The following is a 24,428-nucleotide window of genomic DNA, read 5'->3' on the forward strand; positions in this document are numbered from 1 at the left end:
CCTCACTGAGTCAGAAGCAGAGTGTTGAGGACTTGAGGAGGCAGGAGTCAGAAGGTCTTACCAGAGTCTGCAGTGCGCGTTGTGACCGTGGCGCTCCACGGCCCGGGTCCGATGGAATTGTAGGATTGTATTTGGGCTTGGTGGTACGTCCAAGGAGCCAGGCCCTCCACGGTGACCTTGCCAGCGCCTGCCCCTTCTACCTCCACGGTCCGATCCTCAGCGAGACCATCTGGCCTCCGCAAACGAAGCCGGTAGCCCACCGTCTCGGGACTGCTGTTGTACTCAGACTCTGGGAGAGGCTGGAAAACCAACAAATTTAGCTGAGCTGCACCAATTTAGTCAAGAGGAGTGGTCAACAATTCAACCAGAAGCTTGCCAGAAGCTTGTGGATGACTACCAAAAGCGCCTTATTGCAGTGAGACTTGCCAAGGGACATGTAACCAAATATTAACATTGCTGTATGTATACTTTTGACCCAGCAGATTTGCTCACATTTTCAGTAGAACCATAATAAATTCATAAAAGAACCAAACTTCATGAATGTATTTTGTGACCAACAAGTATGTGCTCCAATCACTCTATCACAAAAAATAAAGAGTTGTAGAAAGTATTGGAAACTCAAGTCAGCCATGACATGAAATTTTTATACAAATATATGTAAACTTTTGAATGCGACTGTATATAGATAAAACACACACCAGCCCCCAGACAGTTGTATACTGTCTTTAAAAAAGAGCATATATTTATATGTAGCACAACCTTTCTCGCCCATAGTGCAACTATAAAATATAAATAACACATCAAGGCAAAAAATACACGTCAACACAAAAATGACAACGTAACTTACCCACTGCACCATGTGGAAATTATAAAAACCTCTAAGAACCTTACACCTGTCAAAATTACTCCATCTGAGGCCACTACAAAGCATGATGGGTAACATGCAAAGCGATAAACAGTAATAAAGATAACCACGGTAAAATGCCCAGCAGTTAGTATTACTTGGAACGCTCTCCCTGACCACCTGAAGGTACCTCAGACTGTGGATGTTTTTAAAAAAGGCTTAAAAACCCATCTTTAAAAAAAAAAAAACTTTTTATACATATGCATGCTGGTTCTAGCTATTGGGCTGTTTCTAGTTATATTTTATTTATTTTATTATCTTTTTATTATTATTACTATTTTTTATACACTGTGGCTCTTTGAGGTTGTTCACTCAACGTGAAGTGCTTTTTTTTTTACAAATAAAATCTATTATTATTATTATTATTATTACTGTTCTAAAGAAATAATGAGGTGGAGGCTTGTCCAGGGTGTACGCCGCCTTCCGCCCGACTGTAGCTGAGATAGGCACCAGCGCCCCCCGCGACCCCAAAAGGGAATAAGCGGTAGGAAATGGATGGATGGATGGATGGATGATGGAAAAACCGTGATTGATAACTACACTTTGATAAACTGACAGAGTGGCACCAGCTCACTAGCTTAACTGCTAAGATGAAAACAAGAGACATTACTGTCTTTCACCATTAAAAATAAATACACCATTCCAAACACATCACTGTCTGCGCAACTAAGATAATTTATTGTGCACATTGAACCTACAAACTATGCTCTTTTAGGACAGAGTTATCTCATTACTCGGAGGTATACAAGACAGAGGTGTTTTTACGGTGCATTCAAGGACCGCTGAACAGAGTAGGCCGCCACAGCACGGCGCCAGAAATAATAAATGATAAAGAAAATATTTTATTTGTAACACACTTTCCATTTCAATACACCTTACAGGTGTTACAGTACAAACTATTATTTTGCCATTAAAACAGATAAAATACTATAACTGATTTCAATGGGCAACACTTATTTGAGTGTTTTGAATGAGCTCTGTCCCACAACCAATGAAGCTCCCAAGATGAGGTACTGCTGCACAGGAGTCTACATTGTCACATAAAGGACACAGTAAAGAAAGCACACTTTAGAAAATGGTCATTTGAAAGACATGATGGGGTCGGACTCTAAGCAGGTCTTAAAAATCCTTTTACAATCTTCTCCCCTTTGACTTTGCATCCCCTGATCATCTTCTTCTTCTTCTCGATGTCTTCTTCACCCTTCATCATCGTCTTTGTCCTCGCTTCCTCTCTCATTTCCTGTCACCGTCACCTCATGCGCACCTCCCCTTTTCTTCCCCTTTATGCACTGTCACCTCAATTTCGCCGCTGTGCCATTATTTATTACATCCTACCCAAAAGAGCTCCCGAGGCCACTTATGAGTGTATGACGCATTGTGCACTTCTTAGAGGATCATCTGAACATATATACTGTGTATTACGGACTATAAGCCGCAACCTTTTCTCTACGCTTTGAATCCTGCAAACGGTGCAACCGCTATATAGATTTTTGTTAGCTAACGGCTATGTTTTTTTTTCAAATAGTTTGAAAAGGTGTCTTATTGTTTGTGCTATGGCGCCATCTTTTGGATGAGTTTGCCCACCGCAGATGCTGTGGGGTGAACGTCTACAATATTTCCTTCGGTTTAGTGCTTTAAACCGGAAGTTCAAGTGCCATTACGTCTTCTTGTCGTCCATAACTTTTTTACCTGTATGGATTCTTCATTCATTACTACAAGCAACATTTGTAAGTTTTACAATATAACTAAAACACTTCATACTTACTAAACTGTCCAATGTGTGGCGAAGTGTTTTCATGCATATTTGTACATGCTATCGTAGTGTAATAATGCTAGCAGCGTTAGCATTAGCTAATATGCTAACACACTTAGCGTCTGTATTAGTATTATTAACTAACAATGGCATTCTTTTTGTGTTGTTTCAGTTTCACAAATCCCTCGGTAAAATCGGGGAGTTAGGTTGGAGAGCTAGCTTCCGCAGCTAGTGGGTCCATGATGATGATGTCTGTTTTGTTTAATCGGACGTTTTACTGCCGTGTTAGAGACACTTGTTTGGAAACAGTTAAGGTATGTAAATAAATATCCATTCATCCATTTTCAACGGCTTATTCTCTTTGGGTTCGCAGGGGGTTGCTGGTGCCTATCTCAGCTACAATTGGGCGGAAGGCGGGGTACAACCTGGACAGGTCGCCACCTCTTAAAATATTTTTTTGTAAATAACTAATTTCATATATGTGGCTTATAGAGTGGTGCGGCTAATTTATGGTAAAATATTTTTTTCTTCTTAAATTTAGTTGATGAACTCTTTAGTCCGTAAAATACGGTAGGTAGTGGGAATAGGTTGCAACAATAAATGAGCTTATTTGCCTTTAAAAATTAACAACGTAGCTGAAAATGTAATGGCGATTAAAGAGACATTGCAATCCCGCACATGTAGTTAACTACCTGCTGTCTATGTTTGATTTGACAGGCCGTTTCTTACATTCCAATTCCAAAATGAAGGAAGTCCAAATGTACGCAATGATAAAAGAGGACGAGGGAGGGGAAAAAAACAGATAAAATGAAAATATTGTGATGCTTTGCAGAGACGGAGTGATATGACAGCTTTGTGGAAGGAAGGGAGTTGTTGATTACAGGTTAGAAGACACTGATACTGGTAAATGCATGCACCCACGCATGCACGCACACGCACACACACACACACGCGCGCACACGCACACACACACAATTACAATACACACGGCTCACACACTCCCCATCAGTCAGAAGAAGGAGTGGACTAGTTTGTATCCCTGTACCTTCCAGCTGAAGCAAAGGCTGGTCTGTGTAGCAGACAGCAAGGTGAGGTTGGAAGGGGGCGTGTCTGGGGCCGCCTGCAAGGTTTGGATCAGCCTGGAGGGGGCGCTGAGGGGACTGGAACCCACGATGTTCACCTGCTGCATCTTAAACCTGGAGGGAACGCACAGCAAAGCTCATTCGACACGTGTCTGAAATAATGTCAGAGGGCTGCTGCTGATAACAACTTGTGAAGCTTTAATGAAGAGTAGAAAACGTGAGCTCAATAAGGAATAAATAGCGTTTGTGTTTTCAACCCAGCTATATTATAGCATTGTAATTTAAATATTAATATACAACACAAATAACAAAAACATTGAAGCAATTCATATAATTGATTTTTTTCAACCTATAATGGATTTAAAATATTTCCATTTAATTAAAACTGATTAAAACTCTTTTTTTGTTTTTTTTTACCTGTCCGGTCCAGCCACATAGACAAATAATATTGTTGATGTAGATGCACGTATATGCTGTACAGATTTACTTAACAAAGAGAAGTTTGGGTTATATCTCTTGTTGCATTATTAGTATTTCACTTTCTTTGATGTTTGGATATATTTAGTATTTGGTGCAACCGGATTGAGACAGAGGGAAAATTTCGGGGGATAAGACGGAGAGGTATGACAACAACAACAAAATAACTTCATCGGCAGACACAATATAAAACAATGTGACACCAGTAAAAATAATAATAATAATAGTAATGATATTAATAATAACAACAGCGATTAGTGACGTAAACAGTAGAAACACGGTATTAACAATGAACATTTTCACACACATTGAAATAATAATAATAGTTAAAGTAAAAACAATATTGAAAATGTAATAATAATAATTACCTCTACTACATATTATTACTATAATATAAAGGCCTACTGAAAGCCACTACTACCGACCACGCAGTCTGATAGTTTATATATCAATGATGAAATATTAACATTGCAACACATGCCAATACGGCCGGTTTAGTTTACTAAATTGCAATTTTAAATTTCCCGCAGAGTTTCTTGTTGAAAACTTTGCAGAATGATGACACGTCCGCATGACGTCACGGACTGCCAGGAAATATTAGCTCAGCACCAGTTACGGTTAAAAGTTGTCTCTTTTCATCGCATAACACAGTAATTTGGACATCTGTGTTGCTGAATCTTTTGCAATTTGTTCAATTAATAATGGAGACTGTAAAGAAGAATGATGTTGGTGGAAAGCGGTGTATTGCAGCTGTTTTTAGCACCGAGACGCAGCCGGTGTTTCTTTGTTTTTAACACAGAGCGGTCAAGCGAACATGTTTCTCTACGTCATCCAGCATGTTTTTGGATGGGAAAATTGTGATATATAGCTTACCGGAGACATCATTGGAATATTCGTCCTCCTACAGTAACTGTTTAAAAGGCAGCTGTTAGCTTGGCTCCTCGGCTTGTCTCTGAGACACTGCGTGTTCACCGCAGCCATCCGACCTCGAGGTATGTCTTTATAATCTCACTAAAACACTATTAAAACAATAAGCAGATAAGGGATCTTCCAGAATTATCCTAGTAAATGTGTCTAATTACATCTGAAACGCTCACACTGCCGCCGCCCGGAGCTGTCGCTTTTTATTTATTTATTTTTTCTAGTCCTTCGCTATCAATATCATCATCCACAAATCTTTCATCCTCGCTCAAATTAATGGGGAAAATTGTCGTTTTCCCGGTCCGAATAACTCTTGCTGCTGGAGGCTCCCATTAAAAACATTGTGAGGACGTGAGGAGCCCTCACCCTTGTGACGTCATTGTCTGCGACTTCCGGTAAAGACAAGCCTTTTTTATCAGCACCAAAAATTGCGAACTTTATCGTCGCTGTTCTTTACTAAATCCTTTCAGCAAAAATATGGCAATATCGCGAAACGATCATGTATAACACATAGAATGGACCTGCTATCCCCGTTTAAATAAGAAAATCTCATTTCAGTAGGCCTTTAAAATGTCAACAAACAACTTCAATGGATAATTTGATGATAAGGAAAAATGAAACAAAACTAAAAAAATTTTTGTTTCACTCTATTGATGGTTTATTTAAAAAACTTTTTTTGCATATTCTACTCACTGTTTAGCCTAAATCAGGGGTCCCAAATTTTTGGACTCAGGGGCCACATTGAGTTAAGATTATATATTATATATTATATATATATATATATATATATATATATATATATATATATATATATATATACATACATATATATACATACATACATACATACATATATATATATATATATATATATATATATATATATATATATATACACATATATTAATCCATCCATTTTCTACTGCTTCTCCTGCTTGGGGTCGCTGGAGCATATATATATATATATATATATATATATATATATATATATATATATATATATATATATATATATATATGTAGGTGTGGGAAAAAAAATCACAAGACTACTTCATCTCTATAGATCTGTTTCATGAGGGGTTCCCTCAATCATCAGGAGATTTTAATGGAAGCATTCACATACAATGGTTTATATAGAGCACAGAGTGGGTGGGTACAGGCAGGCGTAGGGTGTGGTGATTGGCTCATGTGTTACCTAGGAGGTGTTTCCGTCTGTGACGACATGTTGAAATGATTTCACTGCGCTTGTTGAGGGATGATAGATCTGGATGATATATAATAAACAGTTTCTCTTTTAAGCATAGGTTGCATCTTTTATTACCACTGTTGTAAGGTGAGCTGGATGCAAGAATTTGCCATGTTATTGAATATTCAACATTATTGTCTTTGAGGTTCCAAATGTGTTTGCTGAGTTCTGTAGAATTCTGCAAAGTCTGGTTTCTAAAGGAGGCGTTGTGATTATTCCATCTTGTTTTGAACGCTCCTTCGGTTAATCCTACGTACGTGTCGGATGTGTTAATGTCCTTGCGTATTACCTTTGCTTGGTAAACGACTGATGTCTGTAAGCACCTTCCGTTGAGAGGGCAATCAGGTTTCTTGCGACAGTTACATTCATTATTGGTTTCAGAGTCGTTTAGTCTGGGGGTAGGCAGTCCTTTTGCAATTGCTTTGTTGTGGTTTGAAATGATTTGTTGCATCTTATTCATACAGCTGTAGCTCAATTTAATGTTGTTCTTGTTGAATATTTTTCTTAGGGTGTTGCCTTTGGGGAAGTGTTTGTCGATCAGAGTGAGGAACTTGCGGCCGATGTTGGTTGAGACGTCTTTGCTGAATGGCGGATTGTACCAGATGATGTTGTTTCGTTTTCTGCTCTTTTTTGGTTGGTTTCCTGGAGTGGGTTCATAGGTGAGGGTGAAGTTGTATCCGCTTTCATCAAGTGCTTTCTGGTACGGGGGGGTTGCTTGGTCGAATTCAGCTTTGCTGGATGACAGCATCGATAGCCTTTTATTAATTCCGGTAGGTATTCTTTTGGTGGTGGTGGGTGGGTGGTTGCTGTCATGGTGCACGTATTGGAGTGTTGTGTTGGGTTTCGTGAATGGTTGGTAGCTGTTATTTCTCAGGTTGAAAGTGACGTCGAGGAAGTTGACGGTTTGCTTGTTGGCTTCAATCGTGATCCGTAGGCCGTTTTCTTTGAAGATTTGGCATATGCGCTTCTTGGTGTTCTCGCTGCTCCTTGGCGAGGCGCGGCACACTGCCAGTCCGTCATCACGGTAAATACCAAGGTTCAGGTTGAGGCTAGCAAGCTGGGAGAGGAGGAAACTCCCAACGAGTTCGCACGTTTCTGCTCCGTCAAAACTCCCCATAGTAACGTCAAATGTTGAATTGTTCTTTTTTTGCCATGGTGTACTGTTGTGGATGAGTATGGAGTTCTTTGCGTGGATGATGATGTTTCTTTCGTTGCCCGTGATTGAGTCGTAGTCCGAGGCGAAGTTTAGTGCTTGGGTCAGTAGGTCTTGCGTGATGGAAGGGTAAAATTCTTCGATGTCGAAGGAGATAAAGTTGTGTTGTTGTTTGTCTTGGATGTTGTTAAACCATTTGATTACTGCTGCTGTATTTCTCCATTGGTTGAGTGGTGTTTTGTCCTTGATTTTTGCGTTGATTCTGTCCAGGATTATTTTGCTGATTTTTCCTATTTCGGATTTAGTTGGGTTTATTAGTCGGCATGTTGGGTTATTTGCGAAGTTGGGTTTGTGGTCCTTCAATGTGATGAAGGCTTCTTTGTTGGCTGTGGCGTCCACCCTGTCCTCAATGTCCAGTTCGGTTGCGATCCGCTTGTTTTCCAGGTGGATGTTCTGTAAAGTGTTGGGTTGCGCTTTTTTGTATGATTTGGTGATGCTTTTGTCCAGTAAAGAGTTATGTTCTGGTATGTCCATTCTGTAGAAGTTTGTGGTTTTATCGGCGGCAATGATGAGGTTGCTTACTTTCTTGATGCGCTCCGTGTCATTTTTCAGCTTGGTGAGGAATGGGTTGCGGGCTGGCTTAAATTTGACTGATTGTATCATTTTGAGCATGTCGTTCTCAAAGTCCTTTAATTCCTTGACTGTGGGTGGGTTCTTGGTAGATTTGAATCCGTAAGTTTCCTTTTGCGTTCCTTTTGTTTCAGGGTGGAGGAAAAAGTGTGCTTTCCACCGCATCCTTCTTAGGAAGTGTTCCGTCTTTTCTACCGCTCTACCACGGTATTGAGCACTATTCTCTGGATAATCCAATCAAGACATATATATATATATATATACTTATATATATATATATATATATATATATATATTATATATATATATATATATATATATATATATATATATATATATATATACACACAAATACATTTATGTGTGTGTATATTTACACACACACACACACACATGCGCACACAGACACACACACACATACATATATACACAGTATATATATTTATTTTGAAATTTAGTGATATTATTTATATAAAATATATACAGTATATACTGTATGTACATATAAATATACAGTATATATATATATATATATATATATAGTTGTGGGAAAAATCACAAGACTACTTCATCTCTACAGAACTGTTTCATGAGGGGTTCCCTCAATCATCAGGAGATTTTAATGGAAGCATCCACATACAATGGTTTATATAGGGCACAGCGTGGGTGGGTACAGGCAGGCGTAGGGGCGTGGTGATTGGCTCATGTGTTACCTAGGAGGTGTTTCCGTCTATGGCGGCATGTTGAAATGATTTCACTGCGCTTGTTGAGGGATGATAGGTTGCATAGGTTGCATCTTTTATTACCACTGTTGTAAGGTGTGCTGGATGCAAGAATTTGCCATGTTATTGAATATTCAAATTATTGTCTTGAGGTTCCAAATGTGTTTGCTGAGTTCTGTAGAATTCCGCAAAGTCTGGTTTCTAAAGGAGGCGTTGTGATTATTCCATCTTGTTTTGAACGCTCCTTCGGTTAACCCTACGTACGTGTCGGATGTGTTAATGTCCTTGCGTGTTACTTTAGCTTGGTAAACGACTGATGTCTGTAAGCACCCTCCGTTGAGAGGGCAATCAGGTTTCTTGCGACAGTTACATTCCTTATTGGTTTCAGAGTCGTTTAGTCTGGGGGTGGGCAATTGCTTTGTTGTGGTTTGTAATGATTTGTTGTATGTTATTCATACAGCTGTAGCTCTATTTAATGTTGTTCTTGTTGAATATTTTTCTTAGGGTGTTGCCTTTGGGGAAGTGTTTGTCGATCAGAGTGAGGAACTTGTGGCCGATATTGGTTGAGACGTTTTTGCTGAATGGCGGATTGTACCAGATGATGTTGTTTCGTCTTCTGCTCTTTTTTGGTTGGTTTCCTGGAGTGGGTTCATAGGTGAGGGTGAAGTTGTATCCGCTTTCATCAAGCGCTTTCTGGTACAGGGGGGTTGCTCGGTTGAATTCAGCTTTGCTAGATGACAGCATCGATAGCCTTTTATTAATTCCGGTAGGTATTCTTTTCGTGGTGGTGGGTGGGTGGTTGCTGTCATGGTGCACGTATTGGAGTGTTGTGTTGGATTTCGTGAATGATCGGTAGCTGTTATTTCTCAGGTTAAAAGTGACGTCAAGGAAGTTGACGGTTTGCTTGTTGGCTTCAATCGTGATCCGTAGGCCGTTTTCTTTGAAGATTTGGCATATGCGCTTCTTGGTGTTCTCGCTGCTCCTTGGCGAGGCGCGGCACACTGCCAGTGCGTCATCACGGTAAATACCAAGGTTCAGGTTGAGGCTAGCAAGCTGGGAGAGGAGGAAACTCCCAACGAGTTTCCAATCAAGACATATCCCGCTCCAAATTGATATTTGTTGAGCACTGTACGACAATCCGAAATGGAAAAATTCAGCATCGACTACTCCACGAAGAACATTCCCATACCCGCGCAGAAGGACTACAGGCAAAGACTCATAGAAAAGACGGAAAACTTCCTAAGAAGGATGCGGTGGAAAGCACACTTTTTCCTCCACCCTGAAACAAAAGGAACGCAAAAGGAAACTACATAAACCATTGTATGTGAATGCTTCCATTAAAATCTCCTGATGATTGAGGGAACCCCTCATGAAACAGTTCTGTAGAGATGAAGTAGTCTTGTGATTTTTCCCACACCTACATATTGCGCTCTACCACGGTATCGAGCATTATTCTCTGGATAATCCAATCAAGAGATATATACACCACAGTGTATATGTTTATTTTACTTTTTATTCATAGCTGTATGTGGAAGTGTCTGGTTGTATATGCTGCTTTAATGTCTTTAATGTCCTCTGTGTTCTTTGATGTTTGATGTTTCCCTCTTACACACATGTAAGAGGGATGTGTACTATGGCTATGAGTTGTTGTTTTTCCCTTGGCCTCAGTCTGCACCCCCACTCCAGGGCCCAGGCTAAGACCGATTTTTTAAATTTTATTTTAATCTTCTATTCCCCCCCCTTGTTTACCTGTATGTCATCTTTTTTGTAAGGGGCGCTGGAAGCCGGCAGACCCGTCAGCGATCCTGTTCTGTCTCCCTGTAATGTTTGTCTGATTTTGAATGGGATTGTGCTGAAAATTTAAATTTTCCTGAAGGAACTCTCCTGACGGAATAAATAAAGTACTATCTAATATATATATATATATATATATATATATATATATATATATTATATATATATATTTTAAACATTTAATACTATATTACAGTGTAGGTTAAACTTAATCATCGTATTGTTCTTACAGTATTATTAACACTCCACCACCAAATGTCTCCATTGTTTTCCCTGTTCAGAGTCAGTGCCTCGATCCTCATGAGAGAGATTCAGTTTTCACTCTTTAACATGCATTGCAAACACAGAATGCAATTCACACACATCACACCTGCATAAACACATCCCATGACATGCTTTATGTGAGAGCTGTGAAAAAGACGGTGCGAGGCGGCTACGCGGTGGTGTCAGCGACTACGTGCAACAAATGTGACGGCGCACATACATACACATACACAGGGAAGCGTTTCCTGCTGAAACCAATTAAGCCACGCCTCTGAGCGGTTGGGACTGAAGCGGGGTGTCAGTGCGTGGAAAGAGAGATGACATCCACCGCTCGGCCACACCGTGATGGGTATTTTGGGAGATGGAGCGATGGGTGTGTAAAGGAGGGCTGGAAATGTGATAAGAAATAACAAACAAGTGTGCCACTTCATCTAATGTCCCCGTGGTGTTGTATGTGACAACATAATCCCGCCGAGTGCACCGGTGCACACATGCTTACTGAGGAAGGAGAGAATGGAAAGAGTGAAACGCAGACTGGATGTTAAATCTTTTCACGGCGCAACCCCTAAAGTCGAACAACGCTGAGGTTGCACAATTGGAACTCGCCCAGGATTTATGAGAACAACAGGCCGAAAGTGACATGAAACTAGAACGTTACAAACGCTGTAACAATAAACGGAAATAAGGATAACTGCCGTAAAACTCCAGAGGGTTAGTTGTACCGTTTTAAAATAAATGATAGAAAAAAATGTAATCGATAACTGCAATTTGAAAAACTCACATACTGACTGCTGCCAGCTCGCTAGCTTAAATGCTAACATGAAAACAAGAGACATTAACGTCTTTCACCAATTAAGAAGCGACATACCCCAATTAAAAACCTGTATACCTATTCAGTGGCCCAGTGGTTAGAGTGTCCACCCTGAGATCGGTACGTCGTGAGTTCAAATCTCGGCCGAGTCATACCAAAGACTATAAAAATGGGACCCATTACCTCCCTGCTTGGCACTCAGCATCAACGGTTGGAATTGGGGGTTAAATCAACATAAATGATTCCCGGGCGCGGCACCGCTGCTGCCCACTGCTCCCAACTGCTCCCCTCACTTCCCAGGGGGTGAAGAAGGGGATGGGTCAAATGCAGAGGACAAATTTCACCACACCTAGTGTGTGTGACAATCATTGGTACTTTATAAACACATTGCTGTCTGAACAACTCAGATATTCAACTGCGCACATTAAACCTACAAACCGTGCTCTCTTAGAACAGAGAGATTGCTGTATAATAAGAGGACTACGAGACAACAGGTTTTTTTAACTGTGCGTTCAAGGACCGCTAAAGAGTAGGACATCACAACACCCGCTTGAAATAATAAATGATATAGCTGAGATAGGCGCCAGCGCCCCCCGCGACCCCAAAAGGGAATAAGCGGTAGCAAATGGATGGATGGAATACATTTTATTTGTATGCACTTGTGCTACAGTACAAACTAATATTTAAAACAATTAAATCTTAGCCATTAAAACAGGGACTCAGACTAAAACATTATCGTGAAGCATTAACAACAATTCGAACAATGCGTCTATTAATTTAAAAAAAACATCATTATTTTAGTATGTCTATAAGCGCTGTTTGAGCACATTAAACAATACCGTGATAATAACGGTAACGCTGATAATTGTTGTGATAACCGTGATATAAAATGTTCATATTGTTACATCCCGAGTTGCCAAACATGATGCCTTTTGTTTGCTCCAAAAAATAGAGCAAAGGAAAGAAGAGACGAAGAGAGAGAAGAAGACACACAGCATGTGTCATTAGTTGTTATTAAAGGTAATGTCGAGTGTTTTGGTTATTTTTGAAGTTATTCCGTTTACTTCTTTTTACACTTGCATGATGGAGGAGTTTGGGAAAATGAGATGTGTGAGGTTTCATTTTGGACGCCAATCACTTTAATTTGTTTCAAAAGTTAAAGGCCTACTGAAATGAGATTTTCTCACTTAAACGGGGATAGCAGGTCCATTCTATGTGTCATACTTGATCATTTCGCGACATTGCCATATTTTTGCTGAAAGGAATTATTCGTGAACATCGACGATAAAGTTTGCAACTTTTGGTCGCTTATAAAAAAGCCTTGCCTTTACCGGAAGTAGCAGACGATGTGCGCGTGACGTCACTGGTTGTAGGGCTCCTCACATCCTTACATTGTTAATAATGTGAGCCTCCAGCAGCAAGAGCTATTCGGACCGATAAAGCGACAATTAGGATGAAAGTGAGGATGAAAGATTGGTGGATGAGGAAATTTAGAGTGACGGACTAGAAAAAAAAAAAAAGGCGATTGAATTGGGAGCGATTCAGCTGTTTTTAGACACATTTACTACTTATCTTTCTATTGTGTTGCTAGTGTTTTAGTGAGATTAAATAGTACCTGATTGTCGGAGGGATGTGTCCACGGGTGTGTTTAAAGATTGTGTATTTCACAGTTTTTGGTAATAAAGGTTTTGTTTGTAACCGATGCAATTGTTTTCCTTCTGATACGATATCGGTAATAGAGCCTTAAGTATTAGCCGATACCGATATTGATCTCGATACCACATATTTTGTAGTGTGGAATGTTGGAAAAGGCTTGATTATTTAACATTTGTCAAACAGAGAACAATGGTAGGTATAAAAACATTAACCTATTATTAATTGTCTGAAATGGGCTAATGGTGTCTCTAAGTCAAAGTGGAGTGCTATTCGTTTTATGGCTACAACTAGTGGCCATGCTTATTCATTAAAGTAAGCTTGTGACACAGTAAGTTGAACGATGCGGACACCTTTGTTACTGGATACTTTCTAATACGCTTCTGCCTTGGAGAACGTCCTTATATTGACAAATGTGTTGATTTACATGCAATGTTAATAAATTAAGGACACTTACTATGTATGTGTAGCTAGTGTGCTTTAGTGTGCTTAGCTGTTGTGTAGCTGCTATGTCCCAGTAGCTTAAAGCCTACAAGGTTTACAGTTTGTAAATGACTCGACTAAAATATAAAAAAATACCAACCATATTGTAATGTAATGTAATGAGTATCTGTGTTGGTATCATTAAGCCACAATGGCATTATTTTTGTATTGTTTCAGTTTTACTAATTCCACCGTATATTCACCAAAATGTCACTGTGGAGTTATTGAATCTGTTTAGCTGATTGGAAAGCTAACTTTCGCAGCTAGTGGGTCCATGACGATGACTTCTGTTTTGTCTGATCATCTGTTTTACTGCCGTGTTGCAGAGACCGCTTGGAGACATTTAAGGTATGTAAATAAAAATGTATATAATCTTTTTGTGTAAATAACTAATGTCGTAACTTATATACTGTATCTGCGGCTTATAGTCTAGTGAGGCTAATATATGGAAACATTATCCATCCATCCATTTTTCTACCGCTCATTCCCTTTGGGGTCGCGGGGGCCCTGGCGACTATTTCAGCTACAATCGGGCGGAAGGCGTAGTACACCCTGGACAAGTCGCCACCATGGAAACATTATTTTCACCAAAATTTAGTGGGTGCGACTAATAAACTGGTGCGGGCTACAGTTCGTAAAAAACGGTAATAGTTAATGAGACATAACTTTGTTTTTGCCATGATGGGAAAGAAGAAAATGAATGTGAAGGACAGTGAGGAGTAGAAGAAGCGGGAAAAGAGATACAATTAAAGAAAGGAGCCGTTGTCAAACATGACTAGTACAGTAGCACTGCCACAATAATTTGCACCATACTCAAGCAGAATGTGTAGATAACGCCAGCCGAAGCCATCAAAATAATATCTTGATGTTAGACATTCATCAATAGAAATATAAAAAAGCTGCAAATTGTGTGTTCGCTGGAGAAGCAACTCTTTCAGGGACATGAGCATGATTTAAGAAAAATAAATTTCCCCAAAAAATATTATAGTACAATTTCAATCAGTCCGCCGCCTCAGGAAGAGGAAGCAGTGCACTATCAACACCGTGTATGGTGCGGATGGTGTTCTGCTGACCTCAACTGCGGATGTTGTGGATAGGTAGAAGGAATACTTCGAAGACCTCCTCAATCCCACTAACACGTCTTACTATGAGGAAGCAGTGCCTGGGGAATCTGTGGTGGACTCTCCTATTTCTGGGGCTGAGGTGGGTGAGGTAGTTAAAAAGCTCCTCGGTGGCAAGGCCCCAGGGGTGGATGAGATCCGCCCGGAGTTCCTTAAGGCTCTGGATGCTGTGGGGCTGTCTTGGTTGACAAGACTCTGCAACATCGCGTGGACATCGGGGGTGGTACCTCTGGATTGGCAGACCGGGGTTGTGATTCCTCTCTTTAAGAAGGGGGACCGGAGGGTGTGTTCCAACTATCGTGGGATCACACTCCTCAGCCTTCCCGGTAAGGTTTATTCAGGTGTACTGGAGAGGAGGCTACGCCGGATAGTCGAACCTCAGATTCAGGAGGAACAGTGTGGTTTTCGTCCTGGTCGTGGAACTGTGGACCAGCTCTATACTCTCGGCAGGGTTCTTGAGGGTGCATGGGAGTTTGCCCAACCAGTCTACATGTGCTTTGTGGATTTGGAGAAGGTATTCGACCGTGTCCCTCGGGAAGTCCTGTGGGGAGTGCTCAGAGAGTATGGGGTATCGGACTGTCTTATTGTGGCGGTTCGCTCCCTGTACGATCTGTGTCAGAGCTTGGTCCACATTGCCGGCAGTAAGTCGAACACATTTCCAGTGAGGGTTGAACTCCGCCAAGGCTGTTCTTTGTCACCGATTCTGTTCATAACTTTTATGGACAGAATTTCTAGGCGCAGTCAAGGCGTTGAGGGGTTCCGGTTTGGTGACCGCAGGATTAGGTTTCTGCTTTTTGCAGATGATGTGGTCCTGATGGCTTCATCCGACCGGGATCTTCAGCTCTCACTGGATCGGTTCGCAGCCGAGTGTGAAGCGACCTGAATGAGAATCAGCACCTCCAAGTCCGATTCCATGGTTCTCGCCCGGAAAAGGGTGGAATGCCATCTCCGGGTGGGGGAGGAGACCCTGGCCCAAGTGGAGGAGTTCAAGTACCTAGGAGTCTTGTTCACGAGTGGGGGAAGAGTGGATCGTGAGATCGACAGGCGGATCGGTGCGGCGTCTTCAGTAATGCGGACGTTGTACCGATCCGATCCATTGTGGTGAAGAAGGAGCTGAGCCGGAAGGCAAAGCTCTCAATTTACCGGTGGATCTACGTTCCCATCCTCACCTATGGTCATGAGCTTTGGGTCATGACCGAAAGGATAAGATCACGGGTACAAGCGGCCGAAATGAGTTTCCTCCGCCGTGTGGCGGGGCTCTCCCTTAGAGATAGGGTGAGAAGCTCTGCCATCCGGGAGGAACTCAAAGTAAAGCCGCTGCTCCTCCACATCGAGAGGAGCCAGATGAGGTGGTTCGGGCATCTGGTCAGGATGCCACCCGAACGCCTCCCTAGGGAGGTGTTTAGGGCACGTCCAACCGGTAGGAGGCCACGGGGAAGACCCAGGACACGTTGGGAAGACTATGTCTCCCGGCTGGCCTGGGAACGCCTCGGGATCCCCCGGGAAGAGCTAGACGAAGTGGCTGGGGAGAGGGAAGTCTGGGTTTCCCTGCTTAGGCTGTTGCCCCCGCGACCCCACCTCAGATAAGCGGAAGAAGATGGATGGAATTTCAATCAGCATGCATTGCTGCCACGCACACCCCGAAAGAACATTTTGAAAATCAAGACTACATTTTCTGCAATTGTGTGCATTTGTACACTATATTTACCTTTTCATTTATTCTCATCTACCAACCTCTTTTGGCTGTCTTTTTGACACTGACATTTCCAATGTAATGTACCACAGAATTTGTAGTATTTTTAGTAGATAATATACTGACATTATTATCGTTGAAAATGTAATGTAAAATATATAAAATGCATGTATATAACTCCAATTCGGTAACTCTATCCTTTAACCACGCCCTCTCGGGTAATGTACTTTCTGTGTTCTGACCTCTGGTTACCTCCGTCATACGTCTTTTCGCCGACTACTTACAAATACTTTAGAGAAGACCTGGGCAATTTAAGGCCCTGTGGTGACATGCAGCCCATAAAGCTTTTCAATCTGGCCCGCTGGACAATCCCAAATACATTTTTTAGATCTGCAAGATGGAAACCGTAGCTGCCATTATGATGTGCATTGGTGTTTTCATTGCCATGGATGAAGTACTGGCTGGCCAGAGTCGGGACCCAGGATGGGCCGCTAGTCGGGACCCAGGATGGACCTCTTGCCTGTGTATCGGTTGGGGACATCTCTACGCTGCTGATCCGACTCCGCTTGGGATGGTTTATAACCCCAATTCTTCAGACTTTGCACTGGCTCCCTGTTCATTTTAGAAATGATTTTAAAACATTGCTGTTTGTTTTTAAATCTTTACATGGACTGGCACCTCAATATATCTCGGACCTCATCCAAATTTACATTCCTGCGCGCGCTCTGAGGTCCAAGAGCCAGTTCCAGATCGTGGTGCCCAAGACCAGACTTAAGACCAGGGGGAGACAGGGCCTTCTCTGTGGTCGGCCCTAAGCTCTGGAACACTCTGCCCCTCCATGTTCAAACTGCTCACCGATATCCTCACCGATATCTGATACCAATATTGGATTGTGACACCCCTAGAAAAGTTAAAGTGCTCCAAACTCCATTAACTCTTAAGTCACATTTCACCTTTGATAAAAAAATAAAAGATTTTAAGACATAAAAAAACCCATTTCAAATGTATCCATCCATCCACCCATCCATTTTCTACCGCTTATTCCCCTTTGGAGTCGCGAGGTTGCAAAAATATACAACTTTATATCTATGGATATGTCCGACTCTAGTGAGGATTGTAAAGCATTAAGAAAATAAAAATGACTTACTTAGAACACATTTTTGAGCGTGACCATTTTTCCTCACTTAGGAAGCTTAACATAGTTATGAATTAAGTGGATTCAAGGGCCATTAAGCTGGTTAAACGGTTATTTATAAATGAGAATAAATAAACATACAGAATGTGTTTGTTTTTCGACTATAGTTCAATATCATAAGTATCACGCAACCCCCACCCTCTCCTTGTTTCACTCCTTTGTCTACTCATTAACAACCTCCTTTCCTCATCGCCTTCCTTCCCCTGGCCGCTCATCACGATCCCCACCTCGCTTGCCGTTCTTTACCGCCTTCCTTCTCCTCCTCCCCGCTATTTGCGGGAGGGTAATGAGGATCTGCATGCAGCAGCTGCGAAGGTGCTGACAAACAAAAATAGTCTCTTATGGAACTGTCGGTGTGATTTATCGAACTTCACCCGAGGCTTGCAGTACAGCAAAAACTGGCAGAGAGTAACATTTGGGAGTGTGTGTATGTGTGTGTGTGAGTCCGTGCATAATTTGTGTGTGTCTGCTGCTGACCTGTACTTAGTGAAGGGTGAGAGGTTGGGGATCTCCAGCGTGTCAGCGCCCAGCTGGTTATCAAGCTGGTAAACAACCCGCCACGCATCCTCCTCGCCATCCTCCTTCACCACCTGTAAGCGCGGACGAGGACGCCGCGTCATTCTCCTCTTCCAAAAGATCAGAGACGTGCGCGCTGTGCTCACCTGGCCCACCACTATCCATCGTGATATGGCGGTCTTCCCGTCAGGACCAGGACGGAACCGGAGCGTGACGGTGCGGGGGCTGATGTTGGAGATGACCAAGTTGGAGGGAGCGCCAGGAAGCTCTGCAGAGAAGAATAGCAGAAGAAAATATAACGTGACATTCGTGTTGTCCCGATACCAATATTTTGGTACCATTACTGGTACCAAAATGTATTTCGATACTACATAAAGGGCACCACAAAAAATGGCATTATTGGCTTTATTTTAACAACAAATCTTAGGGTACATTAAACAAATGTTTGTTATTGCAAGTTTGAATAGCGGAAGAAAATATGACGTTACATTCGTGTTGTCCCGATACCAATATTTTGGTACCATTACTGGTACCAAAATGTATTTCGATACTACATAAAGGGGACCACAAAAAATGGCATTATTGGCTTTATTTTAACAACAAATCTTTGGGTACATTAAACAGATGTTTGTTATTGCAAGTTTGTCCTTAAATAAAATAGTGAACATACAAGACAACTTGTCTTTTAGTAGTAAGTAAGCAAACACAGGCTCCTAATTTAGCTGCTGACATATGCAGTAACTAGTGATTGGTTGATGAGGTGGCATGTATCGTTTTGACACATTGCAAAACTGTATTGATACTGTGTCGATACTGTGTCACTAAATACTGACATCTGCTGGACATTAAAAATCCCTACAGGCAACCTATGGACCGACTCAACTGACACTGATTTTATGACCTAGTATATACAATAATATAAATCAAGTCATTGTATTTCATTTAGGATTGTTTCATATCTTCATTTAAATAAAATATATATTTTTATCTTTTTTTAGATACAGTCAATAAATAATGTGAACATGATTGATTGATTGAAACTTTTATTAGTAGATTGCACAGTTCAGTACATATTCCGTACAATTGACAACTAAATGGTAACACCCCAATAAGTTTTTCAACTTGTTTAAATCGGGGTCCATCCATCCATCCATCCATTTCCTGCCGCTTATTCCCTTTCGGGGTCGCGGGGGGCGCTGGCGCCTATCTCAGCTACAATCGGGCAGAAGGCGGGGTACACCCTGGACAAGTCGCCACCTAATCGCAGGGCCAACACATATAGACAGACAACATTCACACTCACCTTCACACACTCGGGCCAATTTAGTGTTGCCAATCAACCTATCCCCAGGTGCATGTCTTTGGAGGTGGGAGGAAGCCGGAGTACCCGGAGGGAACCCACGCATTCACGGGGAGAACATGCAAACTCCACAGAGATAGATCCCGAGCCTGGATTTGAACCCAGGACTGCAGGACCTTCGTATTGTGAGGCAGACGCACTAACCCCTCTCCCACCGTGAAGCCGGTGGAATCGGGGTCCACATTAATCAATTCATGGTAAAAATGTAATGGGTTCGAGCTGGATTTAAACAAGTGCCCTAAGGCAGCGGTTCTCAAATGGGGGTACGAGTACCCCTGGGGGTACGAGAGATTTTTCAAAAATATTCTAAAAATAGCAACAATTCAAAAATCCATCCATCCATCCATTTTCTACCGCTTATTCCCTTTGGGGTGGCGGGGGGCGCTGGTGCCTATCTCAGCTTATAAATACATTTATTGAATAATACTTCAACAAAATATGAATGTAAGTTCATAAACTGTGAAAAAAAAATACAACAGTGTTGACAGCTAGGTTTTTTTTTGGACATGTTCCATAAATATTGATGTTAAAGATTAGTTTTTTTTGTGAAGAAATGTTTAGAATTAAGTTCATGAATCCAGATGGATCTCTATTACAATCCCCAAAGAGGGCACTTTAAGTTGATGATTACTTCTATGTGTACATTTTTTTATTTATAATCAAATCACTTGTTTTTTTTTCAACAAGTTTTTAGTTATATTTGTATCTTTTTTTCCAAATAGTTCAAGAAATACCGCTACAAATGAGCAATATTTTGCATTGTTATACAATTTAATAAATCAGAAACTGATGACATAGTGCTGTATTTTACTTTTTTATCTCTTTTTTCCAACCAAAAATGTTTTGCTCTGATTAGGGGGTACTTGAATTAAAAACATTTTCACAGGGGGTACATCACTGAAAAAAGGTTGAGAAACACTGCCCTAAGGAACTCAGCATGAACAACTACAGGCCTCCACTCTACCAACTGAGCAACCAATAGGATGGTTGTGTGGGTGGGACAATGCTAGAAACTTTGAGAGAAAAGGATGAAACGAGAAGGAAATGAACACACACCTTTTTTTCCGATATATGATAAAAATATTCCCACACGGCGGAAATGATCTCCGACGACGATAAATGACAAATGACCAACGACAGAAGTGCAGCGATTCTGTTGGCAGCAGCATCTCGTTGACAGATGTGCTTCCTTATAAACACAGTTTGGCGCGCAGGTGCCAGTGCGACACAGTTTGCGTATCGGTCACGTGACTTTCTAAGAGCGGTACGCGCACCGACACAGGGTTTCGCTTTATGAATTCGACGCATGCGCCGATGCATCGGTGTTGCCGGACCCATCACTAGCAGTAACATATTGTGTCATTTATCATTCTATTATTTTGTCAACATTATTAAGGACAAATGGTAGAAAATTGATTATTAATCTACTTGTTCATTTACTAGCAGGTTATTTTCTGTTTTATCATGTTCTATCTATACTTCTGTTAAAATGTAATAATAACTTATTCTTCTGTTGTGTGATACTTTACATTAGTTTTGGATGATACCACAAATTTGGGTATCAATCCGAAACCAAGTAGTTACAGGATCATACATTGGTCATATTCAAAGTCCTCATGTATCCAGGGACATATTTCCTGAGTTTATAAACATAATATATATAATAAAAATAAAAAAACGAAAAAAGATTTTTTGATGATAAAAAATATTGCTGTAATCTTAGTAGTATTGACTCGATACAGAATCAGAATCAGAAATACTTTATTAATCCCTGAGGGGAAATTAACATTTTCAGCACAATCCCATTCAAGATCAGACAAACATTACAGGGAGACAGAACAGGATTGCTGACGGGTCTGCCAACTTCCGGCACCCCTTACAAGAAAGGTGAGAAACAGGTAAACAATGAAGGGGTTTGTACTTGGTGTCATTACAGCTTTGAAAGTGGAATTCTTTCCCATTCTTGTTTTATGTAGAGCTTCAGTCGTTCAACAGTCCGGGGTCTCCACTGTCGTATTTTACGCTTCATAATGCGCCACACATTTTCGATGGGAGACAGGTCTGCACTACAGGCAGGCCAGTCTAGTACCCGCACTCTTTTACTATGAAGCCACGCTGTTGTGACAAGTGACTTGGTATTGTCTTGCTGAAATAAGCAGGGGCGTCCATGATAATGTTGCTTGGATGGCAACACATGTTGCTCCAAAACCTGTATGTACCATCCAGCATTAATGGTGCCTTCACAGATGTGTAAGTTACCCATGCCTTGGGCACTAATACACCCCCATACCATCACAGATGCTGGCTTTTCAACTTTGTGCCTATAACAATCCAAATGGTTATTTTCCTCTTTGTTCCGGAGGACACCACGTCCTCTGTTTCCAAATATAATTTGAAATGTGGACTCGTCAGACCACAGAACACCTTTCCACTTTGCATCAGTCCATCTTAGGTGAGCTCGGGCCCAGCCAAGCCCGCGGCGCTTCAGGGTATTGTTGATGAATGGGTTTGGCTTTGCATAGTAGAGTTTTAACTTGCACTTACAGATGTAGCGACCAACTGTAGTAACTGACAGTGGTTTCATGAAGTGTTCCTGAGCCCATGTGGTGATATCCTTTACACATTGATGTCGGTTTTTGATGCAGTACCGCCTGAGGGGTCAAAATTCCGTAATATCACTGCTTACGTGCAGTGATTTCTCCAGATTCTCTGAACTTTTTGATGATTTTACTGACCGTAGATGGTAAAATCCCTAAATTCCTTGCAATAGCTCGTTGAGAAATGTTGTTCTAAAACTGTTCGACAATTTGTTTACGAATTGGTGACCCTCGCCCCATCCTTGTTTATGAATTACTTAGCATTTCATGGAAGCTTCTTTTATACCCAATCATGGCACCCAACTTTTCCCAATTAGCCTGCACACCTGTGGGATGTTCCATATTAGTGTTTGATTAGCATTCCTCAACTTTATCAGTATTTATCGACACCTTTCCCAACTTCTTTGTCACGTGTTGCTGGCATCAAATTCTAAAGTTAATGATTATTTGCAAAAAAAAAAAAATGGTTATCAGTGTGAACATCAAATATGTTGTCTTTGTAGCATATTCAACTGAATATGGGTTGAAAATGATTTGCAAATCATTGTATTCCGTTTATATTTACATCTAACACAATTTCCCAACTCATCTGGAAACGGGGTTTGTATGTGATAATGTTCATCAGTCAACTATTTGTGTTCATTTTCAATCTACCAAGATAAAAAAAATCATATCAGAATCAAATTCCAGAACGTTATTTATGTAGTTTGATCATTTTCCTCGATTGGTGCGCTAACATCATGTGGTTTATTGTTTTTTTTTACATATGTAGCATCATTTACAAAGATAAAAAATAATTGATATTGCAACATCCAGTGGACACATTGAGAACAGCCGTTTCTTTCATTAAAACATTTCTGCTCATTTTTATACTTCGCAAACTCATCCCGCGGGCCGGATAAAACCTGTTCGTGGACCTGATCCGGCCCGTGGTCCGTACGTTTGACACCCCTTCCATAAGGTATTTCAAACACGTCTTCTATGTCTTTTTATTCTGATTTCAACAGAGCCATTGTAAAAAAAATGACGATGATGTATCCACCTGGTAGGAGACTTCTGTTCATTATGTGAGGGCAGTTCTAAGGCGTAGCAATTTGTGCATGGTTAAACTGAACAAGAAAGAAAACGCAAAAAAAGAGTTGGAACCATGCTATTAATCTCGCCGGGACCACTATTTGTCAGCGTGCATAATGCCTGAAACGCAGCGTATGAATAAATCTCTCCATTCTGATCCACAGTAGTGGAGATTTTAATGCTAATACCAGTATATTAGATTATAGAGGTGCTAACGAGACCTCCCCCAAGACGGCTTGCGCTTTCTATGTGGAAATATAATGGAATAAATAATGACAATAGTGGTCAGACGAGGCAGGGACACGTACAAATGACCCATTTTGTCCACAACAACCTCAAGCTCTGGTGCTTCATGAGAAAGACGAACTTCTACTTACTAAAAGTAAGTAGAAGTAGAGCTTCTTCAAGCACTCAGGTCAGGTTGTAAATCCTCAGCATGTGCAAATGAACACCGAGTGTGATTAAACCTGTGATTGGAATACTGTGAGTCAATTTGTTGCACCTTCTGGCTGTCATCACCATGGAAATGACCACCCGAGGTCTGGGCAAGCGCATACTCAAAAAGGACTTATGTGAAGGGAGCCCCCCAAAAAATGAAAAAAAAATAAAATAAAGGTATTTTCAATCTTCTTCTTTGCCTTCCGGGGGGGGGGGATGCTGCAAATCTCTCCATGACTAAGCGCTCTTCTGTTGAGATGTATGTGATGCAAGGTGCAGAAGGGACATGTCTGGCGGGGAGAGATGAATTGAACGCGCACTGCAACGTAAGTTCATTAAGGCCAGACAACTGCGGGCTACGGGCCTCGTTAATCATGTCCAACCCTCGTTAATTGCTCCATCTCCACGGCGATAATGACGAAGGGGAGGGCATCAATGTGGTCGAGCCGCCATTGTGGCTGCCAGCGCAGAAAGGCAGTGAGTTCCCTGCAAGCTCATGGTGGGAAATGTACTGACAATGGTTGTGTGGGACGACGTGGCC

General features: G+C 41.3%; 1 protein-coding gene across 1 annotated transcript in view; it reads right to left on the bottom strand.

Moving 5' to 3' along the window:
• The window catches only part of LOC133560173 (protein sidekick-1-like), an 849,418-nt gene that overhangs the window by 101,400 nt on the left and 723,590 nt on the right, over positions 1-24,428 (bottom strand). Inside the window, exons 22-25 of the mRNA XM_061912393.1 lie at positions 18,565-18,686; positions 18,380-18,492; positions 3,703-3,853; positions 62-299 (exon numbers count right to left, since the gene is read on the bottom strand). Of these exons, the coding sequence (XP_061768377.1) occupies positions 62-299; positions 3,703-3,853; positions 18,380-18,492; positions 18,565-18,686 (624 nt within the window). The remainder of the gene's footprint in view (positions 1-61; positions 300-3,702; positions 3,854-18,379; positions 18,493-18,564; positions 18,687-24,428) is intronic.

This window comes from Nerophis ophidion, linkage group LG01 (assembly GCF_033978795.1).
Source record: "Nerophis ophidion isolate RoL-2023_Sa linkage group LG01, RoL_Noph_v1.0, whole genome shotgun sequence".
Classification (NCBI taxonomy): Eukaryota; Metazoa; Chordata; class Actinopteri; order Syngnathiformes; family Syngnathidae; genus Nerophis; species Nerophis ophidion.